The 25981-nt window shown below is 43.7% G+C and overlaps 1 protein-coding gene across 1 annotated transcript in view; it reads right to left on the reverse strand.

The window, feature by feature from the left end:
* Nucleotides 1-5817: 5817 nt before the first annotated feature.
* LOC310955411 (uncharacterized protein) overlaps nt 5818-25981 on the reverse strand; it is a gene marked incomplete at its 3' end in the record, with an annotated part of 50198 nt that continues 30034 nt past the window's right edge. The window contains exons 3-10 of the mRNA XM_083925230.1: nt 18314-18419; nt 14447-14668; nt 13326-13466; nt 11480-11635; nt 10906-11084; nt 8140-8274; nt 7094-7225; nt 5818-5997 (exon numbers count right to left, since the gene is read on the reverse strand). Coding sequence (XP_083781356.1) covers nt 5818-5997; nt 7094-7225; nt 8140-8274; nt 10906-11084; nt 11480-11635; nt 13326-13466; nt 14447-14668; nt 18314-18419 — 1251 coding nt within the window. The remainder of the gene's footprint in view (nt 5998-7093; nt 7226-8139; nt 8275-10905; nt 11085-11479; nt 11636-13325; nt 13467-14446; nt 14669-18313; nt 18420-25981) is intronic.

Consider the following 25981-nt stretch of genomic DNA (forward strand, 5'->3'; position numbering starts at 1 on the left):
AAAGGTTATTTAAAACATAGAAAAGGTCATTTAAAACATAGAAAAGGTCATTTAAAACATAGAAAAGGTCATTAAAAACATAGAAGATTTAAAACATGGTCAAAGCTGTTTACAGTTACAGAAGTTAAGGTGCAGTTTACTGAAAAGCAGCGACAAATAGAAAAGTCTTTGGTCTTGGTTTATAAGAACTAGAAGAGACAGAATAAAAATTCACCAAACTACGTTTACATCTGAACTTTTCTTCTACAAAATACGTTTGTCGTATTTATATATATGTGTCGTGTTAAGTTATGTGGAAAGGTTAAAGAAAGTAAATCTGAAGAGCTCCTCTGTGCCTTTAATAACCTCATCAGTGATAATAATAATGACATTGGTGTGTTGTTCATCGTCTCCTTCCCTTTCATTCATCCCTTCATCCCTCCATCGTCACGCCTCTCCTGTCTCCTGATTCAGTTCCTCAGGTGCTGCCTTAAAGTCTTTAAACCTGCAGATTTAACAAAAACTCTTTCTTTACGTCTGTTCTGTTCAAATGTGTCTTTCTTAAGAGGGCGCCGTGCTGATGTCTCGTCCGTCTGTGGTTGTGGTTAATGTGTTAATTTATTTATCTTTTAGTCAAACTCCAAATGTATAAAACTGTGAAAGATGTAGAGAAATAAAGGTTTTGTTTAGTGAAATGTTTGAATTGGTTGTCGTGTGTTATGTATGTTTTAAACAGACCTGAGGAGAGAGGAGAGGGGCGGGGCGGCGCGTTTTAACCGCAGACAGAAAGAAACGTTTCTTCTTCTCTAAGTCACCGGAAGAACGACCGAACTCAGTCAAGGTAGGGCAGAAATATTCACTTTTGCTTTTGAAGTCACACGAGACGAGAGACGACACAACGAGATGTCGTGGCTTCAGAACGGCTCTGATTAATGAAACATTCAACACAATCAGTGAAGTTTACGTAGTTGTGTAAAATATAATGAGCACAAACTTGGCTACAGAGGAATATCTCTCATCTCATCTCATCTCATCTTCAGCCTCTTATCCGGGGTCGGGTCTCGGGGGCAGCAGCTTTAGCAGGGACCCCAAACTTCCCTTTCCCGGGCCACATTAACCAGCTCTAACTGGGGGATCCTGAGGCGTTCCCAGGCCAGTGTGGAGATCTAATCTCTCCACCTGGTCCTGGGTCTTCCCCGAGGCCTCCTCCCAGCTGGACGTGCCTGGAACACCTCCCTAGGGAGGCGCCCAGGGTTCATCCTTACCAAATGATCCTGAACCACCTCAACTGGCTCCTTTCAACGCAAAGGAGCAGCGGCTCTACTCCGAGTTCCTCACGGATGCTGAACTTCTCCCCCTCTCTCTAAGGGAGACTCCAGACCCCCTCCTGAGAAAACCCATTTCGGCCGCTTGTACCCGTGACCTGGTTCTTTGGGTCCTGACCCAGCTTTCATGACCACAGGTGAGGGTAGGAACCAGGACTGAGCGGTAGATCCAGAGCTTTGTCTTCCTCAGCTCTCTTTTCATCACAACTGTGAGGTAGAGCGACTGCAGCTCCGCCCCCGCTGCTCCGATTCTCCGGCCAAACTCACGCTCCATCGTCCCCTCACTCGTGAACAAGATCCCGAGGTATTTGAACTCCTTCACTTGGGGTAAGGAGTAATATCAATTAATTCATTAATTCATCTTCATCCGCTTGTCCCTGTCGGGGTCGCGGGGGGCTGGAGCCGATCCCAGCTGACATCAGGCGTGAGGCGGGGTCCACCCTGGACAGGACGCCAGTCTATCGCAGGACACATAGAGACGAACAGAGACAGACAACCATTCACACCTACGGGTGATTTAGAGTCATCAATATATATATATAACTATTAAAAACCGCGACAGATAAGTCTTATTGACAAGAATAAATCAGATTCGAAGGACATACAGCAGGTTTCTTTGAAGCACTAAACAGTAACTTGCCCCTGTGCTGGTTGTGATGAAAATACTCATCTGAAGCATCGTTACCGTCCAAAAAAAAACAACCTGTTGGGTAGTATTCATAAAACTAAGTAATTGTATAAACGTGTCAAAATTAAAATACTTAGTACTTCAATCAACTTATGAATAGCGATTTCCTTTCTATGAAAAAATGTCGAAGTGTTAAAATCATCCCATGGTCTTTTTCTGCACTTACATTCATCCAATAAGCCGTCGAGACAGTTTTTTTTAATGGAACTATTAACAGAGAAAAGAAATCCAGGATAGTCGCTAACAGCCGGACGTCGCTAACAGTGATTAGCTCGGGGCAGTACGGTGAAGGCATTGAAAGGTCTTTTTTAACCACTAATGCTGCTGAAAATAACAGCAAACCTCTGCAGCAGCATGAGAAGAGTCCCTACACATTTACTTAATTTCATGCTGAACGATATTATTTTTAGGTGTGTGATGTTAATCAGGGTGTGGACCCACAGGAGAACGAAAAGCTTCGGGTATATCAAAATATCAAAGATATTCTCTGCGGTGCCTCCTGCGGCCCAGTGTGCCGTTGTTGGACGGGGTGCTGGAGGACCTGTGTACCCTCGCCGTCTTCCAGCTGGATCTCAGGAACTGTGGTGTCCTCTGTTTCACCGAGGCTCGGCTGGATAAAGAAGAACGTCACAGCACCAATGACGGACACATTGAAGGAACTGACGGGAGTTTTTACTCATGTCACAACTAAAAAAACACCTTAATTAGACGATATACCCACCGAATGAACATTAAAATAGCTTTGAATAGCTTTAATTAGTAGAATAACACATCAAAATCACTTTTGATCAACTGTGATATTAAACTTTTGACAGGGTTTTCATATCTACCTGTGGTTTCTCACCTAAATTGCTTTTTATCTTGTTATTTTGTCAGAGTAGCCGGCTCATTTTATAATGCCTGTCACTGTTTTGCTCCACAGAAGTCATTTAAGTGATTGAACACTAATGTGATTATACAGAATGACTGACGCATTGATTTAAAACTGACAAGAACGCCACAATAAGCTTCACTTTCACTCAAAAAAGCCTCCGGTCGGGTGTCACTTCTGTTTCAAAATGATCCTCTGCTGTGATCGGCCTCGTGTGCTTGGACCCTGAATGATTTACAGGATGACATCTGTGAGCAGCGAGAGGACGAACGGAGGACAGATGATTATCCAGGCAGCGGGGGCATCGCGGGTCTCGATCGCTGGAGTGTAAAAGTGACTCGTCCTCTCCAGCGGCCGTAGGTAAAACCCTTCCAAAGAGATTAGAAATGATGTGGCAGTAATGCCTGATTCCTTTTTTTTACGTTGCCGCAGATGAAACCGTGTTGCTTTCAATGACTTCTTCTATTATGCTATTATACAAAAACACTCCACTAGCAGCCAAACGCACAGAAAACCTCCAAACGAAATCAACCAAACAGCGCTGGATTGGTCAAGGGCATCTCTCTGCCTGCAGACAGAGTTGACGTCTGCACGGCCTGCTTTAATAAACGAGGCCGTGAGTATTTTAGTGGAATTAATGACGACAAGAAAACCACCACCGCTCTGTGAGGGAAAACCTCTGACCTTCACACTGCAGCTGGAAAAACACACAGCAGGACATTAAGGTTGAGACTCTTCTTTCGTCTGTGTGTATGTGTGTGTGTGTGTGTCCTGAATTTTAGTCCATGAGAGTGAGGGTTGTTTTTGAAAGTGCGGACATCTGTTTGACTGGAAATACTTTGTTAGAAATAGGATAAAATAAAGAGATTTAAGCCTGGGCACTCAGTCATACACGGAAGAATGTGCCTAAAGTGACGCGGAATGCCGTATCTAAACAGGCACACTGGTTCTGTTTGCTCTCTTATTTCTACATTGGCGAGGGACCAGTGTTTGACCTTGAGTATGAGGACATCACGTCTTCCTCCTCTTCCTCAGTCCCCTCCTGTTCTCTGTTTATAAGCTTCACCTGGTCCAGATGATCAGTCGGTTTTCTTTATGTCCTCTCATTCCTACGCCAGCGACAGTTTTATGTTTCAGTAAAATGCTCTCCACAACTGTTACGTCTTTTACTCAACTCTGACAAAACACCTCATTAACTCCTGATAACACCATAAACAACATTCTTCAGGGTACTGGCCAACTTGCCCCATTGGTCAAACCAAAATCCAGGAATCATTGGTTTATATTTGACCCTCATTTGAAGTTTGAACATCATGTGAACACATCAGTTAAATCCTGTTTCTTTCCAATAAGAACGTACAAATCCCGACCACTGTTATCGACTTCTGATCTAGAACGTCTAATTATTTTTTTCCCACATATTCACTTCTGCAGCGCTCTGTTCACCTGACAGTCTCAATGCCCCGGCACGCCTTCAGCATGTGCAAAATGCAGCAGCAAGGATTTTAACCAGGACCGGCCGTAAAACTCACATCACTGTTATTTTAGCTTCGCTGCATTTGCTGCCAGTGAAGGTCAGGATTAATCTTAAGATTCTTTCAGCTCCTTTTACACATTTCTGATACACCGTCAATCCACTCAGCGGCCACTTACATAGTTGATATTTGTGTTTTCTTGATGTAAAACACTTAAAATAAGGTGCTATATTAAGTTTTACTTACTTAGAAAAGCTGATTTTATGGTTTGGGGGTGAAGCTCAGAATTGAGCATAGGTTGAAGATAGTGTTTGGGTTTGGTTAAGTGTGTTAGGCTATACATTATCATAATGAAGGTTATCACAATATTAAGTGTGTGTGTGTGTGTGTGTGTGTGTGTGTGTGTGTGTGTTGTCGGTCCTCACTTTTTAAAATGCTTCTTTTGGGGCTAAACTCTGAATCAGTCAGGTGAGGGTCAGGTTAAGGTGTGTGTGTGTGTGTGCGTGTGCGTGTGCGTGCGTGCGTGTAACAGAACACCAATAAAAAATATCTGTTTCCCAGAATATATATATTTTACACACAAACAAAGCTACATTCATACATACATACGTACAGTCTTACTTTCATACAAATACACATCAGTTTATTGGATTTTTTTCTTTTGTTATAAAACGCAATTTGATATATTATTACTTTGTATACTGCGTTATACTGTTAGGGCTAGGTCACTGTTAAAAAGCATGCACTTTCTTTTGGTTGTGTCCAGATCGTGTTTGCAGATAACTCCGAGTGTGTGTCACGGGTCTCTCTAAGTATCAGACGGGACCGGGTTTATCAACTAAAGCTCAAACAAGCTGTCAATCAAAACTAATACATTTCTTAGCAAATCAAACTCTGTGACACGCTACGCCTGAAGCAACCACTCGGAAGTATTTGCAGATTCTTGTTTGACCTTGTTGTGTCCATGTTTGTTGTATTGCACTGATACCGATTTTTGTAACTAGGCCCCTTCTTTCCTCCTCTTGTTGCACCTTTGTCTTCTTTTCTTCTGAGGGTGTCACATCCTTATGTTTGCCCACTGTTAACGCTTTTAGTCCTGGTTCTTTGGTCCGGTTGGTCCAAACTTGTTGAATTCATCCCCACACAGCTTGTTTCAGCAGTCACTGAATTGAAGTCTCTTATCTACTTTAACTTTTATGTGTTTGGTGTCACAAACGTAATATCCCACACTCCCCGCAGTAACTCAGGGGAGCTTCTTGGCATTTAGTTTGTGTACATCACATCCCCGGTTTTCGTCTGAAAAAGGCTTCTTGCATTTCCTCAGACTCAAAGTGGGTACATAGTTGGGAGGGGGTTGGGATAGAATAGCTTGATTTGATTATTTAAATATTTATTTCCTTTTTTTGTCAGGTATTTTCCCGGCCTCATGATTTAGTTGGTCGCAATAATAACCACGGAGCCCTCTTCCGCCTCTTTGTCCTACTCCTGTAGCGATTGGACGATGCAGGGTGTGACGTCAAACGGTATCCTCTCCGCGACAGATTCAGCGATCTGTGTTGGCAGTCCTGGGCTAGAGCCTCTGGTAGAGGGGTCCTCCTTCAGCGGGGACGGGGTCAAAGAGCAGGGCTCCGGCTCCAAGGTTAATGTTACCTCTTCTACCTGAAAAGACAAGAAATTAAGAATTTAAAAGACAGTTTGGGATTTTACAGTTGTACCGTGTAAGAGAAGTGAAGCAATTACATAAATGCCTTAAAGCTGCGTTCTCTCTAATGTCCAGCAGAGGGAGACTCCACTTAAAGCTGCATTCTCTCTAATGTCCAGCAGGAGGAGACTCCACTTAAAGCTGCATTCTCTCTAATGTCCAGCAGGGGGAGACTCCACTTAAAGCTGCATTCTCTCTAATGTCCAGCAGGAGGAGACTCCACTTAAAGCTGCATTCTCTCTAATGTCCAGCAGGGGGAGACTCCACTTAAAGCTGCATTCTCTCTAATGTCCAGCAGGAGGAGACTCCACTTAAATCTGCATTCTCTCTAATGACCAGCAGGAGGAGACTCCACTTATAGCTGCATTCTCTCTAATGTCCAGCAGGGGGAGACTCCACTTAAAGCTGCATTCTCTCTAATGTCCAGCAGGGGGAGACTCCACTTAAAGCTGCATTCTCTCTAATGTCCAGCAGGAGGAGACTCCACTTAAAGCTGCATTCTCTCTAATGTCCAGCAGGGGGAGACTCCACTGGCTCCATAAAGAAGTGTCATTGTATAGAAGTTAATGAGACAATGAGCCGAAACTTCTCACTTGATTTATTACCTCAGTAAACATTTTCCTAATGAGTTTATGTCTCAATCTCTAGTCTCAAGTCTTCTTCAGTTCAGCATGATGTTCATTTAGTAAATTATGGCCCCACTTAGGGTCAAATAGACCAGAAAGCAATGGTTGATTTAGGGAGTGGCTATCTTGGCGCCGTGCGTAGTGTCCTGTAGTGCCCTCAGATCCACCCCTCTGGTCCAGATACGGTCATTTCTGGCTCCCAAACCCAACTCCCTATAGTCAGAGGTCAGGGTAAGTGTCTTTTCTTCTGGTTAGTAGGCCAAGTGTTTGCATATTTTCTCACTTATATGATCTATTTTTTCATCTTTATTTAATTGATTGTCTTCATTTTAATCTAATCTCAATGATGTTTCCGTTTTTAGGTCTCTGGGATTGCGAGAGAAACCAAACGCAGGGGATTTTTGCTGTTAACGGTCAAAGAACTCACCTTTGTCAGCTCCTCCTCTTCCTCTTCATGCTGCTCAGAGATGCCTTCCGACTCTGGCTCCTCTCCAACTGTCTCCACCACTCCCAAGACCATGTCAGCCACCTGTCCGTTCAGCTGCCCGACGATGTCCACCTGCAACCAGTTAAGTTTACACATTTAGTTGCTTGCTTGTTTTAAACTGGAGGAGTATTCAACAGGTTAGTGGACTTTAAACATATGTTAGATCACAGGCTGACATCAACCCTTCAATTTAAATCTCTGGTTTAAAGTTATAGAAAGAAAGAAAACAGACAGAAGGCAGGAAGGAGGAAAGTTAGAAAAGCAGAATATGAGCTCCCATGTCCTGACCCCAGCTTGATTTGCTTATGCAGGACATTGGAGAGACAAGACACATACTTGGGTATGTACAACAGATGCAGATGCTGAATCCAAATGCTTAGAGTTGCAAACTTGCGGACTTTACAGCATGCTGCTCTGAAGACGAGGCGGATTTAAGGATCTCCTTGTCAAAATTCATCAGGTCCGCTAAAGGCCGTCATGCAGACTTTTGGCCGTGCTCCATGCAGACATTCAGCCTGTCTCCTACCTTGCCGACTTCCCTGGCAGTTTCTCCCATCACTCACTGCACTACAGATGTGTGCTAAATACGCCTGCTGATATAAACAAATCCAGATCCAGAAGACAAAAACAAATTAGCCAAGATGAGTGTCAAGAATGATGGAAAATGAGGCTGAAAAAGGGGCTAATCCCGTTCAGAATATTAACCTGATGTTGCTGTGATTAGTGCACTACTTTCACCTTTGAAGACACAGGCCTGAGACATGACATCAAAGAAGATAAACCTCGGCTTCCTACAATCACAAGAGATTAGTATATGCACAATAAGACACGCTGTCATTGTGATGATGCCTGTCCTGTTTGCCTGTGACTGTATATACCGTCACACTCCCCCGTGCCCTTGCAAACTCCGTCAGAATATATTAAACCACCATCTAGTCCGCAAAGTCTGTAATCCGACCATTTGGATTCAGCAGGGGAGTGCCTACGTGGTGTGCCTCGACCTGCGCAGCTCCCCACAGGTCAGCTAGCCGAGGGTGGGTGGGAGGACCGAGACTGTGGATGGTGCTGTTGGGAGTGGCTTGGAGGGAATGGGAGGCACTATGTAGCCTGTGCTCCATAGACTGTAGTCAAAGATAGGAAAGGAAAGAGATGATTAATAAGGGTTCACTGTAAAATAAGCTTCATTTCCTTCAAGGAGTTCATTTGGTTGTTGACCAAAACCAGTGACTCAACAGTTACTTGACTAGCAGGCGCATGATTTTAACATTTTTGTTTTTCCTGGAACAAAAAAACAGCCACCCACTAAAGATTAAAAACACAACAAAGGCCGGCAGCTCTTGACATTGACAGCTTTTTCAGTATTGGACAACATCGCTACAGCGAGCTGCTGCATCACAACACATTTCAGCTAGGAAGGTTGAAAAGCCTTGTCATGCCAAAACAAATGACAAAGCAGTTTTATTCTTCAGCATTTAGCAGTCTTGGGTAGAAGGACACTCTCCCTTCCTTCTACTCACTGATAATGGTCTCCATCTACTATTGAATGATGAGTCAGGGATGGTGCTGCAGGGAGCAGGGAGGAAATGTCTCAGGCTCTTATGCTCAGAGAGTTGACAGCTGGTTGAAGCGCTTTATTAATGTAATATATTCAGTCATCTCATTCAGAGGGGAAATATAATGCACACAGTAAAGCTAACAAGCTCATTTCTATTGTGGTCTCCGATCAGTACACCTTTTCCAAGACACAGTCCCTGACCTTTTCAAGTTATTATTTCATAACCCTCCGTCACATAATGAGCTCTGAGATGTACCAACGCTTGAGAAGCCAGCAGAGCCGGGGGAAAAAGTCTTTGGGTGCCTCTGTTCGTCAGTACTCACTACGTTCGCAGAAAACCTCCCAGCAGTCTGAGAACTGGAAGTCCGCAGCTTATTTACACCAATAAAATCCGCACAGCCGGCACATCCAAGCAGGTTAATGGAGGTGAGGCGTGTCATTTAAACTTGAGCGCATTTAAATATTCGTTTCATGTTTCGACCCCTCGGATCACCTAGGAAGTACGTGCGAACAACCCTGTGCACTAATCATGTTTCAAGTCAGTGTTAACTTTTCTGACAGACCAAGATGTTTCCGCTAACCCCCCCTAACTTTGGGTTTCCTTATAGTTTCCATACATTTGAATCAGTCTGTTTCAGTGGCGTATGTCAGTGTATCTGGCTGCTATGACGGGATAAATAAAGTCAACCATCTGGGGATAACATCATTTACTCATACATTCATTATACTGTAATTCAGTGTGCTTTATGTTTATGTTTATAAGACAAGAGCCGACAGCCGCGCTAGCAGCTCTGTAAAGCTGCGAGCGTCGCGTTTCGCGTGACGAGGCTTTTCAACCTCCCTAGCTGAAATGTGCTGTGATGCAGTAGCTGATTGTGATGTTGTCGTCCGTTATTGGAGAATCTGTAAAAGCTCAGCAGCATTTTCAGCTGAATGCATCTAAGTTCAGCATAAAAGTACCGTTGAGACTGATGGGAATGCCAATGTTCATAAACCAAAGTATTGGACAAATCAAACTGGATGATGGTGCTGAAAAATAACTTTAAAGTCTAATTCTGGCACAAAATCATCCTGTGGTCTTTTTTCTACACTTACATTCATCAAATAAGCCATCGAGACAGGTTTTTTCCGTGTAACAACTATTAACGGAGAAAACCTGGAGAGATGCTAACAGCCGGACATGGCTAACAGTCATTAGCTCAGGGCAGTACGGTGAAGACATCAAAGCGTTTTCTTAAACCACTAATCCTGCTGAAAATAACAGCAAACCTCTGCAGCAGCATGAGAAGAGTCCCTACACACAAAACAAAGCACCAATGGGCTCCTTCCTTTGGGATGGACTTTGGTAATCCACTGTAATGGACTTTACTATGAGAGGAGCTGGTGCAGGGGCCAGTAGGTAAGTCTTTAAAACACTCTTTTAATAAACTCTGGCTTCACTAACTACGTTGTTGATGCTTTGTTGTGTGTGTAGGGACTCTTCTCATGCTGCTGCAGAGGTTTGCTGTTATTTTCAGCAGCATTAGTGGTTAAAAAAGACCTTTGAATGCCTTCACCGTGCTGCCCCGAGCTAATCGGTGTTAGCCACGTCCAGCTGTTAGCGACTCTCCTGTATTTCTCTGTTAAAAGTTGTCTCGATGGCTTATTTGATGAATGTAAGTGCTGAAAAAGACCATGGGATGATTTTGCACCGGAATTTCACTTTACCCATTCATTCTGAGGGGGGGCATGAATATCCAGTTTACTAAATATAGTGAATATTGCTGTTGAGGCATTTCACTAAAAAACACAAATGTCAATCTTATGATGATGAAAAGTCAGGTTCATCAAAGTCATGAGGATTTATCATCTGTGAACCATGCATGTTGACATATTTCACTGGATAATCAAACCATGAATGGATAAAATCTCACGGTAATCCATTTAATAGTTGTTGTGATGCTTAAATTTGGACCAAAGTGGTGGAGCAATAAATACATAACCCATGTGGAGTTTATTTCTGAGTGTTGTTGCTGAAGCATTACTGAAACTTTCTATGGAAACAGTCCAGTAGCCGCACTATTAAGCTGTTACTTCAGTCAGTGATGTTGCTCTTACTATATGTACCGTATGCAGTGCTCCTAGTACTATTGACGAGCTGTTGTTGCTGGTAGACCTGATGTTGTAGCACACTGCACAAGTAAACCGTCTCACTGACCTGTTGCTGTTGTTGGTACTGCAGAAACTGTTGCTGCTGGTACTGGTGAAGCTGTTGGAGCTGTTGGAGTTGGCTATGCTGCTGCAGGGCGAGGTGAGTCTGGTGGTGCTGCTGAAGGTAACCGCCTACCGTACCCTCGTACCCCTCACCAGGTGTACCCGCCGCTCCACTGCTGCTACCTGGAACAACAATAAAACACTCAGTGCTCAGAGACGGAGGGTGCTTTTCATCTTGCTAACGCGCCGCCTCGCTTGCGTCTCTTAGCTCCTCCCAGTGAGGATGTGAGAGAGAGATGTGATGGAGATAAGCAAGGAGCCAAATGAGAACGCCTTGTTTCAATAGAATCTGTCAGTTACTTCTTCACCAGACTTTTGCGTAGGATACACTTGTGTTTCCTCGCTCTAAGCTCCTCCAGAAGGCTCCTCATCTCCTCGAGGTGCATCTAAGGGATCCTACGATACTCCAAGATTGCGATGAGAAGACGTGAGGAAGCATAAGTTAGCACAATGAAAAAAAAAAAGCACCCACAGCTTCGTGTTTCGAGGCTGTGAAAGAAAGAAGCTTCAACCCTCACCAGCAGCCATGATGTAGGAGCCTGCAGCTGGTGAGGCCACGCCCGACGGCTGGCTGGTGATTGGGTCCCAGCCGTCAGAGGACGACAGGCAGTACAGGCCCTGTGAGACGTAGGTGTGAGGCCAAACGTCCGCAGAGGAGTGGTGGAGCACCTGGTCTGTACAGGGAAACAGAAAGGTGGGAGGAGTGAGAGTAAATACTAAATTCATTTTCTTCCTGTTCAGTCAAAGCCAGGATTTAAAAGTTGGATGTTTTAAATAACACGACAAACAAAAGGCTTTAAACCGCAAAGATTTATCCGTTAGTTAGACGATAGTAGACTATTTTGATATCCGATGTATCCAAATTCTCTGGTTTCAGCTTCTTAAATGTGAATATTTTCTGGTTTCTTTCCTCTTCTGTGACAGTAAAGTGAACATCTATGTCTTGGAAACACGGATCCACTTTCTCACTATTTTCTGTAATTTTACCGACCAGCCCTCCCCTCGGTCGTAATACTGATAGTACAGTAGCGTTTCAATCAAAGCGTGTCTGTGTGTGTGTGTGCGTGTGCGTGCTGTACATGTGCGTTGGTGTTTCATGCTAGATCAAGCGCGGAGCAGAGCCCATATGGTGTTGTTAATGAGAGCAGGGCTAAGTCCTTGTGCTAACCTACAGGGTCCCTCCGGGTTTGGACAGCGCTCTGCTTTGCCCAACGCCAGCAAGAGAAAAAAAACAAATAGTTTAGTCCGTGTGAAAGTGAAAGCGGTGCAGAAGTCCAGGTTTAAATTCATTTTGAGGAGCCAGAAGAGGAAATCTGTATGTTGTAGGTCTGCTCCTGTGAGGTCGGACGGGGTTTCCTCATCTTGCCTCAGCAAATTGCTCCCTTCCCTTCGTTTCTCTCCGTTTTATCATCCTGTGCAACTAAACAGAACAGACATCTCACCACCTGAGGCTGGAACCACAAATCAGCGTATGAGTTTGTTTCCCCAAACTGTTTTTGTTTTATTCTCCCAAGTGTAAAAACCTCGTAACTCCTCTCTTCATGCGGTTCATTTCCTTTTTTTAGATACAACTAAGAGATTTCTGATGAATCCTCCCAACGTGACGCTCACAGCAGAATAACGTTCTGATATTTCAGGACGACAGGCTGTCAGCCGGATTTGTCATTTGGAAGTTTTTGAGTAAGTGCCCGGTGGCGGTGAAAGGCAGAGATGTGCAGCTGTGTGTGTGTGTGTGTGTATGTGTGTGTGTGTGTCCTCCAAAAGTCCTTTACAGCTGGTCTGCAGAATGACTGACTCTGCTGTTTTTAGTCCCCAACTGGGCTCTTATTCCCCCCAAACTGTGCATCTACGCACAACACAAAACACAACAGTTTACTGTGTGGTTCAAAGACAAATGACTGAGTGGGAGAAGTGTTTAGAGGTACTACACTTCGTACAACCGCTGTACTCAAATGACTCATCCTCGTCCCTGACATGGGACCGCTAACTGTTTATAACTGCAGCACCAGATTCTCGAATGGATCCACATGTGCCATCACCATGAGGAGCGGCTGTGGCTCAGCGGTAGAGTGAGTCGTCCTCCATTCCAGAGACCGGAGTTTCGACCCCCAGCTCCCCCGGTCCACATGCAATGCGGTTTTGTTTCCCCTCGTGGTTGACAGCAAGTGCCAGACTAACACAAGTGCTTTAAAAGGACAATGTTTTGACTGCGCCTTCAGTTTGAAGTGAATGTGAACATATAAACCAACTATCAGAGATCTATACAGTTCTGTTTGTGTTATACATTGTGACTGGTCATGGAAATTTGATTATGGGTCCTTGAAAAGTCGTGGAAATGTTGCAGAAAGCTTTGAAGCGCAGTACCTCTGCTGGTGATGCTCTCCTGGTTGACCTCACTGAGGTGAGCCACGCTGCCCTGGTTGGAGCCGGCTCCCATACTCTCCCCGTCCATCGAGTTCCAGCCGAACAGAGTCGCCTCAGAGATCGCAAACTGCTGCATGATGCCTAAAGAGGGAGCGTAATAATAATAATAATAACAGGAAGATATTTGATCTTACTGAGACACAATTAGAAAACAGTGCATAACACAAATCCCTGTCCCAGCTTTGCCGAACACATACAGAAGTTAATTAGGAGCGAGCAGGGTGTTCTGTTAATCTGTCAATGTTGCAGACAAATAAATGTGTATAAACAACAGATCACAAATTATTAATTTAACTTTGCCAGATGTACCCGATGGGCCAGAACTAATTAGATTCCCCAAACTCCAGTAAAAGGAAAAAATTATGCACCAGTGGGAAGCAGAAATGAATATTCAAGAAAATAAAAACGATGAGTCCAACCCTTAAAAATGTCTTTTTTAACAGTCAATGTATTTAATCTTTCGTGATTATTATTTGAGCAATCTGATGCTTTCAACCCGTGCAGATACCTGGTCTTAAACACAGCTAACTTCTCTGGTTTTGTACGTTAATTTTATACTTTAAAGGGAGAAATTACAGGAAAAAACGTAATTTTTTCAGAAAACATTTCCAAAGACGTGCAGGTGTTGGGTTCATTAATGACTCTAAATCACCCGTAGGTGTGAATGGTTGTTTGTCTCTGTTCGTCTCTATGTGTCCTGTGATAGACTGGCGTCCTGTCCAGGGTGGACCCCGCCTCATGCCCGATGTCAGCTGGGACAAGCGGTTGAAGATGAATGAATGAATTAATTTATTTATTTTAATTCATGTTGTCTGTTTGTTTCTGTGGATTTCTCCTAAATTCACCAAAAATTAACATTAGATAATCCTGGAAATGTAGGAAAATGAATGCATATTGCATAACTTAATGCCTCATTTGCATATTTAAACATAGAATTTCAGAAAATGTAATCCAACAAATATTTGTCTTGTCAGTAATCGACTGCGGAAGGTTGATGCTGTTATCTGTTGGTGAAATATCTCCCCTTAAAGAAAACCTGTTACACCCAGAAGTTAACTCACCTGCAGCGAAGCGAGCCTCCTTCTCGCCGTCACTCAGGTCGCTGTAGGCGTCGTTCTCAATCCTCCTCTCCTTTTCCCTCTGCAGGTTGGTATGACCTCCAATGACCCCCACCGGACCCGCAGACGGATTGTTCCAGCTCTGCCACTCGATCATGTGGGCGACGCGACCCTGAGCCATGGCGGTGGGTTTGGTCACTTTGTCCTTCATGGAGCGACTCACACCTGAAACAGGTACGAGGGGGCACATTCACACACACACAACACACACCAGACACACACACAAACACTGTCAGAACTACCTCCGGCTTCTGCGGTTGATGACGCCTCCAGCTGAGGCTCAGAGGGGAAAGTAGAAAGATGAAAACCTGTTTGATGCTGTAGGGGAACTGTTGAATGCCAGCGGTGTTGATAAATGTACTGGGATGGATGTGTTCAGAGAGTGACGAGTGGGTACGAAACATGCCAACGGTCTTGCAGCTATATTGCATTTAAAGTGTTTTAAAACATATTTAGTAGTCTATGAAGATGAAGAAGTTCTTTATATCTTTATCCAAAGTAGGTTCTTTGAGCATAATTTCTCTTTCTTAGCAGTGATCTAGTCCAGACTCTCACTCTCACATCTGATCGGTTCAACCTCTCTCTGACTTTCAGACTTTTGTCAGTGAAGCTGCAGCTAGAATATCTACCGACCACCAGGGTTGGTTGATATTTTATCATTTTCCAATCTGTTACCGTCCGCCAAGCAACCGGCGACTGGCGATATATTCACCCAGGTGTGTGTGCGGCGGCTTTGACCCAACAGGGAGATAAATAAACCAACTAAAATCACAAACCGTCAAGAAAACACATTTTCATTAACTTTTTTTCTTTAATTAACCTTCCACCTTCTGACCTTCTCTTTCTCTCTATCACTGAATTAAGACATTAACTTAATGACCTCGTCATCAAAACACACTTTGTTCCAACTCACCAATCACGTCTTAGATAGTCTTTCCATTGTTGCAACAATCACTAGCTCTGGTTTGGTCCGGATAAACAGTTAATTCACTCGGCAAGACCTGAAAATATCTCTAAACAATGTTTTTTAAAAAGAGAAGCGAGAACAATCGGCCAAAAATCTAAAACCAGCAAAAAAGTCACTAGTCACCGATTTATTCGTCCAATCGTCTAACCCTACTGGCCACACACACAGTTTCCTCATCAAAACCCTTTAGATTTGTTGCTTTTCAATTATTACTTGCATGCTGATCATCAAAATGAGTCTAATAGTCACCACTCACAATCTCTTCATATTAATCACCGCAGGTCAGAGGTCGGGTAACACGAGCTAATCACAGTGACAAATTGGACAGGGTCGCCCGTGTGCTCGTTTGAGTTTGTTGAATTGAACAGAAAGGGACAAGGACGACGCCTGAAACCCCCGACGAACCAATATTAATATTTAAAGCCATTACTCATCTCCTGGTAAACAGGATAAATGAGATTCGTGAGACTTTGTGTAATTAAAAACGTGTTAGAGACCGAGAGAGGCAGAGGAACGTAATCCTTGGGTGTAAACAGAACGTTGAGAAGGGTCCACAGGCAAATCTCGGCCCAATTAAGATGCAAATACAGGATTCAAACGAGGGACATATACCCTGAGTCAAATGCTTGCAGAAAGGCTGATCGATAAAAACTTAAATTAAAATCAAACAGGCATGAATAAACAGAGACGGAGCTTCGGAAATTGCTCCCCTGGTCCAGGGGGCAAGTTACAAGCTGAGTTATAAATAGAAATGGAAACAGTTTTTCCCCTCAGACAGAGCGAGCCGATCTCATTTGAAAATCAAACACCCCCTGGAGAGACTCATTTGGGATGGAGATGAGGGAGGGTGTTGGGGTCTTGGCTATTCAAAGGCTTGAATCATTGTCAACAAAGTGCACCAGACACAACAAAAACAACACAGAGGTGCTGCACTCAAACACTACAAAGCACAGAGCACTAACAGTTAAAAGCACAAAAGCACACAAGAGGCCGCAGCCACTTGAAGACACGTCACAAACGAGTCACTGGGCCACACCACCACCACCACCACCATCACTGCCACGGTACAAATACACTACATGTCCCAACACGCCTGTGGAGATGCTTCAGTAGGTCTTTAAAGCAAGTAATCTCACTTACTTTAGTTTCCTTGAAATCAAAGATCTGATTGGATTTCCATCAATGTTGTCATTGACGTCTGCTGTTGAAATCAATGAAGGAAAAGGGAAAAGTAGGGGAGTGATATAGGAAGGGGCACCCACAGGGGCGGCCATGTTGGTTCCAAGCTCCTCCTCCTCCTCCTCCTGCTGCTCAAGAGTGAAGTTGTCTGTTGAGGTAATGTTCGATTTACAAAATCTGCCTTTCATGGCAAAGGTGAAAAGATCAATTCCTGTTTCTCCCCCCGAGTGCGTCAGATGGTTCTTTGGCCTGCGAGCAGTGCAGAAATCAAGTGAATGTAACGGGCAGAATGGGGTTTTAATGGTACGAGCGAATCTTAAAGCTGCCCAGGATGCAGAAATTCTTTTAATTGGTTGAGTTGAAGTGGAGCCTTTGGCATCCTAATGGTGCAGGAGTTTCAGACATAAACTGACAACATCCCAGGTGTGAGTCTGTCCAGGGACCCCTGCTGAATGTCTACTATAAACATGGACGTCATCAGTCAAACAACTTCCCAAGGGGCGGGGCTTAGTAGAAAAGTGGCCATAACTCTTAAACAGTCGGTCCAATCCTCATACATTTTGGGACATGTATCCAGACCGTCCTGAGGAAGTGACCTATCAACAGATTCTGAACTCCAACATAAAGGGGGCGCCACAAATACCACAAATGAGACAGAATTTCACCAAATGCTCTGGGGGCAAATATTAAAGAGCATCTGAAGTGTCATACTGATTGCTGCGTGTGGGCGTGGCCTACTTAGCATTTTATGCTTTATTTTTGCCTTTTCTCAATTTGCTGTGATTATTTTTGCTTATTTGTATAATGTGAAAACAGTTATACGAATAGACTTCTTCAAATTTTGACTCTTATCAACAGCAACAGTGGATCTGTTGGGGGGGCATATGTCTTTGGTTACTGGTGATTTAATGCCATACTGAGGAAGGATTCGACCACTCGGAAGTTCTTCTCTCTTAAAAATCAAGATGTCATCAGCCAAACTACTACTTCCTGTTACAAAGTATCTACTGTAATAGTCATGTGCACTTTTATTGCTGCATGCTTTGTGTTGTGGCAAAATGAATCCAGATGAAACAAAAACACCCTGACAACTCTATTATTTACTTTTAACCTCTTAATATCACACATTGAGAAGACCCATCAAATGCTTTTATGTTCTCAGCCGTATTATTCTTCAGATCGAGTGTTTAATGTGTGTTTCTTTGGGTCAACATGTTGTTTTAGTCGTACTATGGATAAAATGTTAGCAGTGTTTAATGTTGTTAAACTTGAATGAATGATTGCTAACATAGCCTTGTTAATGCTAAATGATTGGTCACACTTTAAAGAGGTAAAGTTCGATCATAATTGATAAACATATTGGTGAAACTTTGGAGTTTTTTTTATAATTTATATTGTAGCAGCTTTGGCAAAGTTGTAGATTCCTTCTGTGGCTTAAAACCAAACAACCCATCATCTTTCATTTGGCTGCTGCGCAACTCTTGCACCAAATAACCATCTGAATATCACACGAAAAGAAACCAAACATGATCTTTTTACATAACAGGGTAAAAAAGAAGTTTAGCCCCCGTCACTTCTCAACAACAACTTCACCGTTGACGCTCTGTGGAGCATGTGGAGGCAACATGGGGGCTGTTTTACCATCTAGCAGCACAGACACACACCTGACACACCTGTCAGAGAGGACTTAGCCAGGGCACCGATCCCATAGGTCTGGGCGGGCTTCCTCTTGAGGCGAGGCAGAATGGAAGTAGTGTCCTCCATGGACAACTAAAGAGAGAGGGAGGGAGGGAGGGAGGTGTGGTTGGAGCAGAGAGAGGGAACAGGAAAATACAGAGAGACGAGAGGGAAAAATGACAAGAGAGAGAAAGAGATAAATTCAAGAAAGACAGATTGGAATAAAATAGATTGAGGTAAAAGAAAGCAGACGATTGAAGATCCAGAAATGAATTAGAGGGAGATGGAAGAAGAGAAGGGAGGAGGTGATAGAGGGAATAAGAAAGGAGTGTTAATCATTCAAACACCTCGATTGCTCCCTGAAAAGAAGAGAATCAGATATAATGTGGCTGAAAGGGGAAAAAGTTAAGGTTAAGTGTTGATTCAAAAGCAGGTTAAACGGACAATCATGAAGAACTTGATATAGAACAACAGATACTGCTGGATGTTTTCACTGGTTACATTTCTTATATATTCAGTCAAAGAAGATTAGATGGGTAGACAGTGGAAATGGACCAACATGTTTCTTTAATTAGCTTGTTTGCTCTGCTCAACGTCATCTGTTACTCCTAATTTAATCTCCATCTCTTGGATGTATTGTTTTATACATGCAGCAATATGTGGCGACAAGTGAACCCCCCATTGCACATCATCAGTTTATAGCTGCAGTGATTAATCAAGGGTCCAATAGATCATAAGATAATCACCAACTATTTTAGACAATCATTAAGGGCGCACTCACACTGTCCTTCCGCACCGGGCCAAAACAGGTTTTGCAGCTAAAGCCTAGTGCGTTTGACCAGTGTGAGTGCAACCGCTCCGCGTCTAGCTGCGGCCAGTTGGCCGTCCACGGACCGTTTGGGAGAGGTGGGCTTTTGTAGAGCACGTTTGCACATGTACGAGCACGAGCGTGCGCACGTGTACGAGCACGAGGCCTACGGAGGCTCTGAGGTCATTTCCTGTGCGCCTGTTGGGACATAGAAAAAAGAAGGAGGGACCATGCCCGGACATTTAAAACAATGGCGGTAAAGGTTCCCGTTGGTGTGATGCGGAGGTGGAGTGTTTACTGCAGATTTGGTCGATGAAAAGATTCAAAAACAGTCGACAAGACGCACAAAAACTCCGAGGTCTACGGAAAGATCTGGAAACAAAGCCACGCATCGCCATGACGTCATCAATGCATGTGACGTGCTACGGCGTGATGACGTATAGGCAGCAAGAAGCATTCTCCGAGGCCCAGGTAGTGTGAGTACAAACGGGCCTGGAGTGGGGGACAAGGACCCTAAAGCACGGGGCGCGGTACGGACGCACAGTGACAGTGCGCCCTTAGTCGCTGAAGTACTTTTTCATGCAAAAATGAAAGAAAATGCAGTTTTCAGCTCCTCAAATATGGAGATTTCTGGCTTCTCTCTGTTTTATATAACGTTAAACTGCATATATTTGGGTTTTGGACGGACACAACATGACATTTAAAGACATTAACTCAGACTTTGAGAGAATAGTAGGATATTTTTCTCTATTTTCTGACATTTTATAGATCAAACAATAATAAAACAATCGTTATTTTCCGCCCCTGCGTCGGTCCTGACAGCCTCTGATGATATAACATTAAAATTGATGTGATATTTAAGGTTAAATTGACTCATCAAACATATTCCACATGCTCCTCCGCAGGACTCTTGAAGCACTGGAGCGGCGTTTAAGAAAGTAAGAAGCCGTTTTAAAAGTCACGGAGAGGTTTTGTATAGACACTAAGTGCATCCGGGTGTGCGGCAAACATCCTGATGTGATTTCTTCTGTACTTCCTGGCGTCAGCGCTCGTGGCGAACCAACCAGCACACTAATGAACACAGAGACGGATCCCCGGCTCTTAATGAGGTCCTCCAAACACCTAATTACAGCGGGGGGGAAAACACGGGGGGATTGTGTTGGGAGATGTGATGCAATAGTTTGTGCATTGATTAATGTATAACACCAATATTATCAGGTCGCTCTGTAGTGAACATGTGTGTTACCCTATCTGCTGTAAACCCTTTGCATGTCACATCATATTGTGAAGTAAGCAAGTCTGCAGGAATACAAATGTTACTATAGCAGTTTATGATCCGGGAGTCTCGTGTCCCCTCAACGCCTGTACGTCCAATAGTAACCACGTATTTTAAAACAATAAAAAACTAATTCCTTTTCTTCCTTCCAGTCACACTAATGTGTAAAACAACAGAGTTAGCAAAAATCCAATATATCGATTTTTTTGGTTGAAGTTGTGGGAATTTTTGATATTTGTGATTCATAATCATAGTTTTGTCAGGTCAGACACAGTTCAGTGTCTCCTCTGTCTCACCTTCTTAATGGATAACGTAAATAACTAACTCATGATGGTATAATGGTGTATTTGTGCATGTGCACCCTTTGTTAGAGGCCTTGTGATGAGAGAGGTTCAGAATGTCTGAGGCAGGTTTTGTTTGGTCTAAAGACGTCACCCAACCAAGACTTAGTGCGTCCTGTCTCTTCCTCTAAAAGACTGGGCACGATTTGGATCGAGGTCATTCCTGCTAGACTCTAGGTTGTCTGCAGAGGAAAAAACTTTGTCAAAATAAACCATGGAGAAAAAGCTGATGTTGATCTGTTTGTTGATCTTTATCGAAGAAATCATTTCCACAACAAAGTTTGTTTTTTTTTGCTGTAAACTAAGTTTCCCAGTCTGGTCCTGGTCCTGGTCCTGGTCCTGGTCCAGTCCCAACCTGGTCAGATGTGTACATGAACTGATGAAGCCTCTTGGATGAGAGGTGAAACGTCTTCCTGACAAATAACCAAGTCCAGTTGCTTTTGACTGAAATTGCTTTGAGAACGACGACCTGGACACATGAGAACATTCACAGGCTAACTGTAAACATGCAAACTGTGACTTCCCTCCTATTATTCATTCTCGTTTGCGATGGTGGAAGGCACAATATGCTTCTAAGGATCAAATTTCCTCAGGCTGTCAAACAGGTTTAATGAAACTTTTGTTTTCTTGTTTATTTGCTGACAAATTTGCTAAAACCTACAACGCAAACTTGGTTCATCAGACTTAAAAAAAACACCGTGCTCCCCTTGGGTCAGCAGAGTCTTTCCCTCAGACTCAGGCGTGTGCGCCTCTGTGAGATTATTTGCCTCTGGGCATATTTGAGTCAACAAAATTTACATTATTGTGCAAATAAGTTGTGCTGAAGGTGCAGGAACAGTTGAGCGGCGTTGCACTTTATCCTGCAGAGCTTTCAGGGAAAACTGGGACCTGTGCAAAGGCTTCAGCTGTGGATAAGATAAGCGTACTACAGCCTGTCGTGACTTATAAGCAGTGAATATGTGTGTACATATATGAGGCTGGCTGTACAGTAGATTAGAAGAGGGCCAAGAGGGGAGACGGAGGGGAGGGAGACTGTGTGCGTGTGTGTGGGGGGGGGGGGTTAAAAGAGAGAGAGAGAGAGGCAGGAAGGGATGTGAGGAAAAACAAGTACCACACTCGGGTAGTGGGTGAGTGATGGAGGGGGGGTAAAAACAAGGAGGACATTAAAACAAGGACTTACATTGATTCCCACACAGGAAAACCCGGTACGGCCATGCTGGGGATGAGGAGGGTGGGATAAGAAAGGGAGGAAGGTGAGGGAGAAGGGAAGGAGAACAGCACAGGTGTGGCAAAGGCGGGAGGAGAAGAGGGAGGTTTAAACGAGGGACGAGGAGATTTGGGACTTAGAAATTGGCCTAAATTACATTAATGCAGGGTCAGCAGTTTCCTGATGCAGTTCTGTTTGGGTTTAAAATTCACTTTCGAAGGTCGTACCGTTTTTTTTTTTACTTGCATTTTAGAACTTGAACTACTTTATATTTAAAACGATGTGTCAGAAGTTTGAATGCAGCTTCAGGAACAGGCTGCATGTGTTCTTGATTTCATCATCCACGCTGCAGCAGTGGTTTCCCCGTTTTCAGTCCGCAGAGCGTTTGTGTGTCAGGAGATCAGAGCAACAGTAAGCTGGAGAATGATCTCATGCGTAGGGATGAGCATAGGGACGGGACAATGTTTGTTTTTATCACAGTAAAAAGTCGATCGTGGTGAATTTCCGTTATCGAAATAATCGTGAATATTCTCATGAGTGACTTGACGGACGAACTGATGCAGTTTCCTTCAGTTTTTCAGTTCAAATCAAGTAGAATTTATTTTATTTTACAGAAAATCTGAATCTTTCTACCACTCAAACGAAGCAGGAAGCAGGTGTGTTTGTTGCAGGTACAATTAACGTCCATGTTCATGTATTTATCAACCACAACAACAAATGCAAGTGTAAATGTCTTTTATGACATAAATATGGCTTTTTTATGACATTTTGCATCAGGGAACGTTATGATTTAACATTACCCTCGTCTTTACTTAACTAAAGATACCTGTGATACAATGAAAATATTAGTTTCTTAACAAAATCAGAGTGTTTTAGTGCAATTTTAAAAGTTTTCAGTATATTTTGATGGTTATTAGGATAATATTGTGGATAATCGTGACATATTGTGTGTGTACGTGTGTGTAAACGTGCGGTATAGTAGCCTAACGTCACTAGATTTAACAGTGAAGCAGCGTTTGTTTTAACCGGCTGAATCAAAGGTTCGACGGATGACGTATAAACAAATATAAACGTTGTGACCGTGTGTAAAACTGTGTTTCAGCTGCACCGTCCGTCTACACGGCCCCCAATGTTTAGGTTACCAACGGATACCATTCAGCAGTGACCCTGTTGCTAGGGGCAACTGCAAATCTGATGGGTGACCAAAGCTGGACACCTTTTATTGTGTATCCTCTCACACACACACACGCGCACACACACACACACACACACACACACACACACACACACACACACACACACAGTCGTTGCACAGAGTTTTTAATATTCTGCAGCTGTCAAAAGAGATTTTTTTCATTATTGTTTTTTAACGTCAGGCCCCACAGAGTTCCTCCACCGGCACTTTAAGCTCGTTATCATAGTTCTACACCTAGAATTTCTCTGTGAATGAGTGAAGGTCTTAGTCGGTTTAAGGTCTTATTGCCCTGATTAACACTTTTCACGTGGTGTCAAATTGAAACCATGAGCAAAAACTGAAAGCTAGAATTAATTCTGTCTTCCTTCAGGCCCCTTTTTTCTTTTTTTGATGCTTTCTGGGAAGCATTGATGTAATATTCATGTCAGAGATGTTTATTTTCATAACAAGGGAACGAGGAATAAGAATAATCCTCCTCTAACAAAGCAGCCGCTGAGATGACAGGGGGGTTTAGTCACCAGTCGACTTGTGTTTTTGTGTGTGATCCACTCTAACGAGAGCGGGGAGGAGCGGAGGACAGAATAATTCAAACAGAGGTGGAAGCATTCACACCTGGAGCACAACCAGACCTGAAAACCATGCTAACAAACACCTCCGAGGCATTTTTTATTACTAACATGTGGTTAATCACCATCACTCACTGTGTAAAGCTCACACTGCGGACGGGATAAACTGCACTAATTGAATAATGGTTTATTTAATCTCAGAAGCTAATGAACATGCTCGGCAGCGGGACTCGGGCTGACGCAGATTAATCAACTGAAATCATTCACTCAGAGATCCGAGGCAGCCGGAGGAAGAAAATGATGAAGGGAACTATGATCAACAACAGAATTATTATTTTATGCTAATGAATGTTTTAGTTTCATGTTAATGTATTCGGAGTCACATTGAGTCATTTATGGTCTCAGTTGTTGTCAAACAACTTTTAATATTATAATTATCTCCTCCCTGTACGGGACTTTTGCTGCAATAAGTGAACTCAATGTACGAGGAATTATGGCGAGCGGGTGGACGGGTTGATGACATTTCCAGGGTTCGTACGGGTGCTGGGAATCCTTGAAAACATGTGAATTTTAGTCTACTGCGCCTAGCTGCGGCCAGCTTGCCGGCCACAGCCCGTTTGGGAGAGGTGGGCTTTTGTTAAGCGCGTTTGCACGTGTACGAGCACGAGCGTGCGCATGTGTACGAGCACGAGGCCTACGGCGGCTCTGAGGTCATTTCCTGTGCGCCTGTTGGGACATAGAAAAAAGAAGGAGGGACCATGCGCGGACATTTCAAACAATGGCGGTGAAAGGTTCACGTTGGTGTGATGCGGAGGTGGAGTGTTTACTGCAGATTTGGTCGATGAAAAGATTCAAAAACAGTCGACAAGACGCACAAAAACTCAGAGGTCTACGGAAAGATCTGGAAACAAAGCCACGCATCGCCATGACGTCATCAATGCGTGTGACGTGTTACGGCGTGATGACGTATAGGCAGCAAGAAGCATTCTCCGAGGCCCAGGTAGTGTGAGTACAAACAGGCCTGGAGGGGGGGACAAGGACCCTAAAGCACGGGGCACGGGACGGAGGCACAGTGGGAGGGCGCTCTAATTGTCCATCCATCCGTTTTCATCCACTTTTTTGGTTCTGTATGGGACACTGGGTCACCAGGAGGCGTTCCCAGGCCAGACGAAATCTATAATCTCTCCAGCGTGTTTGGGTCGACTCTGGGGTTTTCTCCCAGTCGGACGCATCTTGAAAATCTCTAACGTGAGACGCTCAGAAGCCCTACTTAACTTTAATGACCGTGGGGGGTTTAACGCCGGTATTACACTTTAAGAATCTACTGAGGAACAACTTTCATAGTTTCCGTTTCTTGGAAGTGTGATGATGATTCTGGGGTCTTTCTGTTATGTGTGAAAGACGTTTGGCTTCAGAACATCAACTGCCTTTTTGACTTCAGCCTCACGTCTACACCAACACTCCCTTGTTTATAGTTTTCACGTGCTTCACGCGTAACATAGCATCCCATAATACTCTCTTAAAGGTCCCTTAACCCCTATTTAGCAACATACAGCAAACCCCATGTGTCACAGTGTGACCATGTTATTAGAACATAACACTTTTCAGGTCATAGTTCTTTGTTTTCCACCATTAGAAGTTTAGACGCCCCTCCTGTTAGACGGTTTAAAGTTCATCAGTGGCTCAGTGGGACAGTGAGTCACATGAAGAACGAAGCAGCACATAATAGAAGCTAGTGATTGGATTCTGTGTTACATGCAGGATAAGTGATTCCTTTTACATCATAGAGCTGCGGGATCAGATTGTTTAAAGAGCTGCTAATCCTCAAAGAATTTCATTAGTTAGGAGATTCAGTTTCAGGAGCTTCTACACTGTGGGAAGGAAACATTAACGAGTTGGCATTAACGGAATCGAACTGCGGTGGAAGATCCAGCAGCAGCTCTCAAGGAAATGTCTTTGTGGCATCATCTTTCTCATTTGAATCTCTGGACTGACGGGAAAAAAACACACTAATGGGGATTAATTAAGTCTTGAGTTTAGCTGCAGCTCGATCTCAGTCAGATCTGTTTGTGTTTTCCAACCTTTAAAGGCGACTCCTGTGAGTTTGGAAGGTTTGTGTCCTCAGAGGAATCTGATAGGATCCCTCGGTATTGATCCGACTTTTAGTGGAACCACCGACAGGCTGATGTTTCAGCTAATGTGCCTTTCACTGAGCCTAATGCTGCAGGGATGTTTCCTCGCTTAACTGTGTGTAATGTGCGA

This window comes from Echiichthys vipera (assembly GCF_963691815.1).
Source record: "Echiichthys vipera genome assembly, chromosome: 13".
Lineage (NCBI taxonomy): Eukaryota > Metazoa > Chordata > Actinopteri > Perciformes > Trachinidae > Echiichthys > Echiichthys vipera.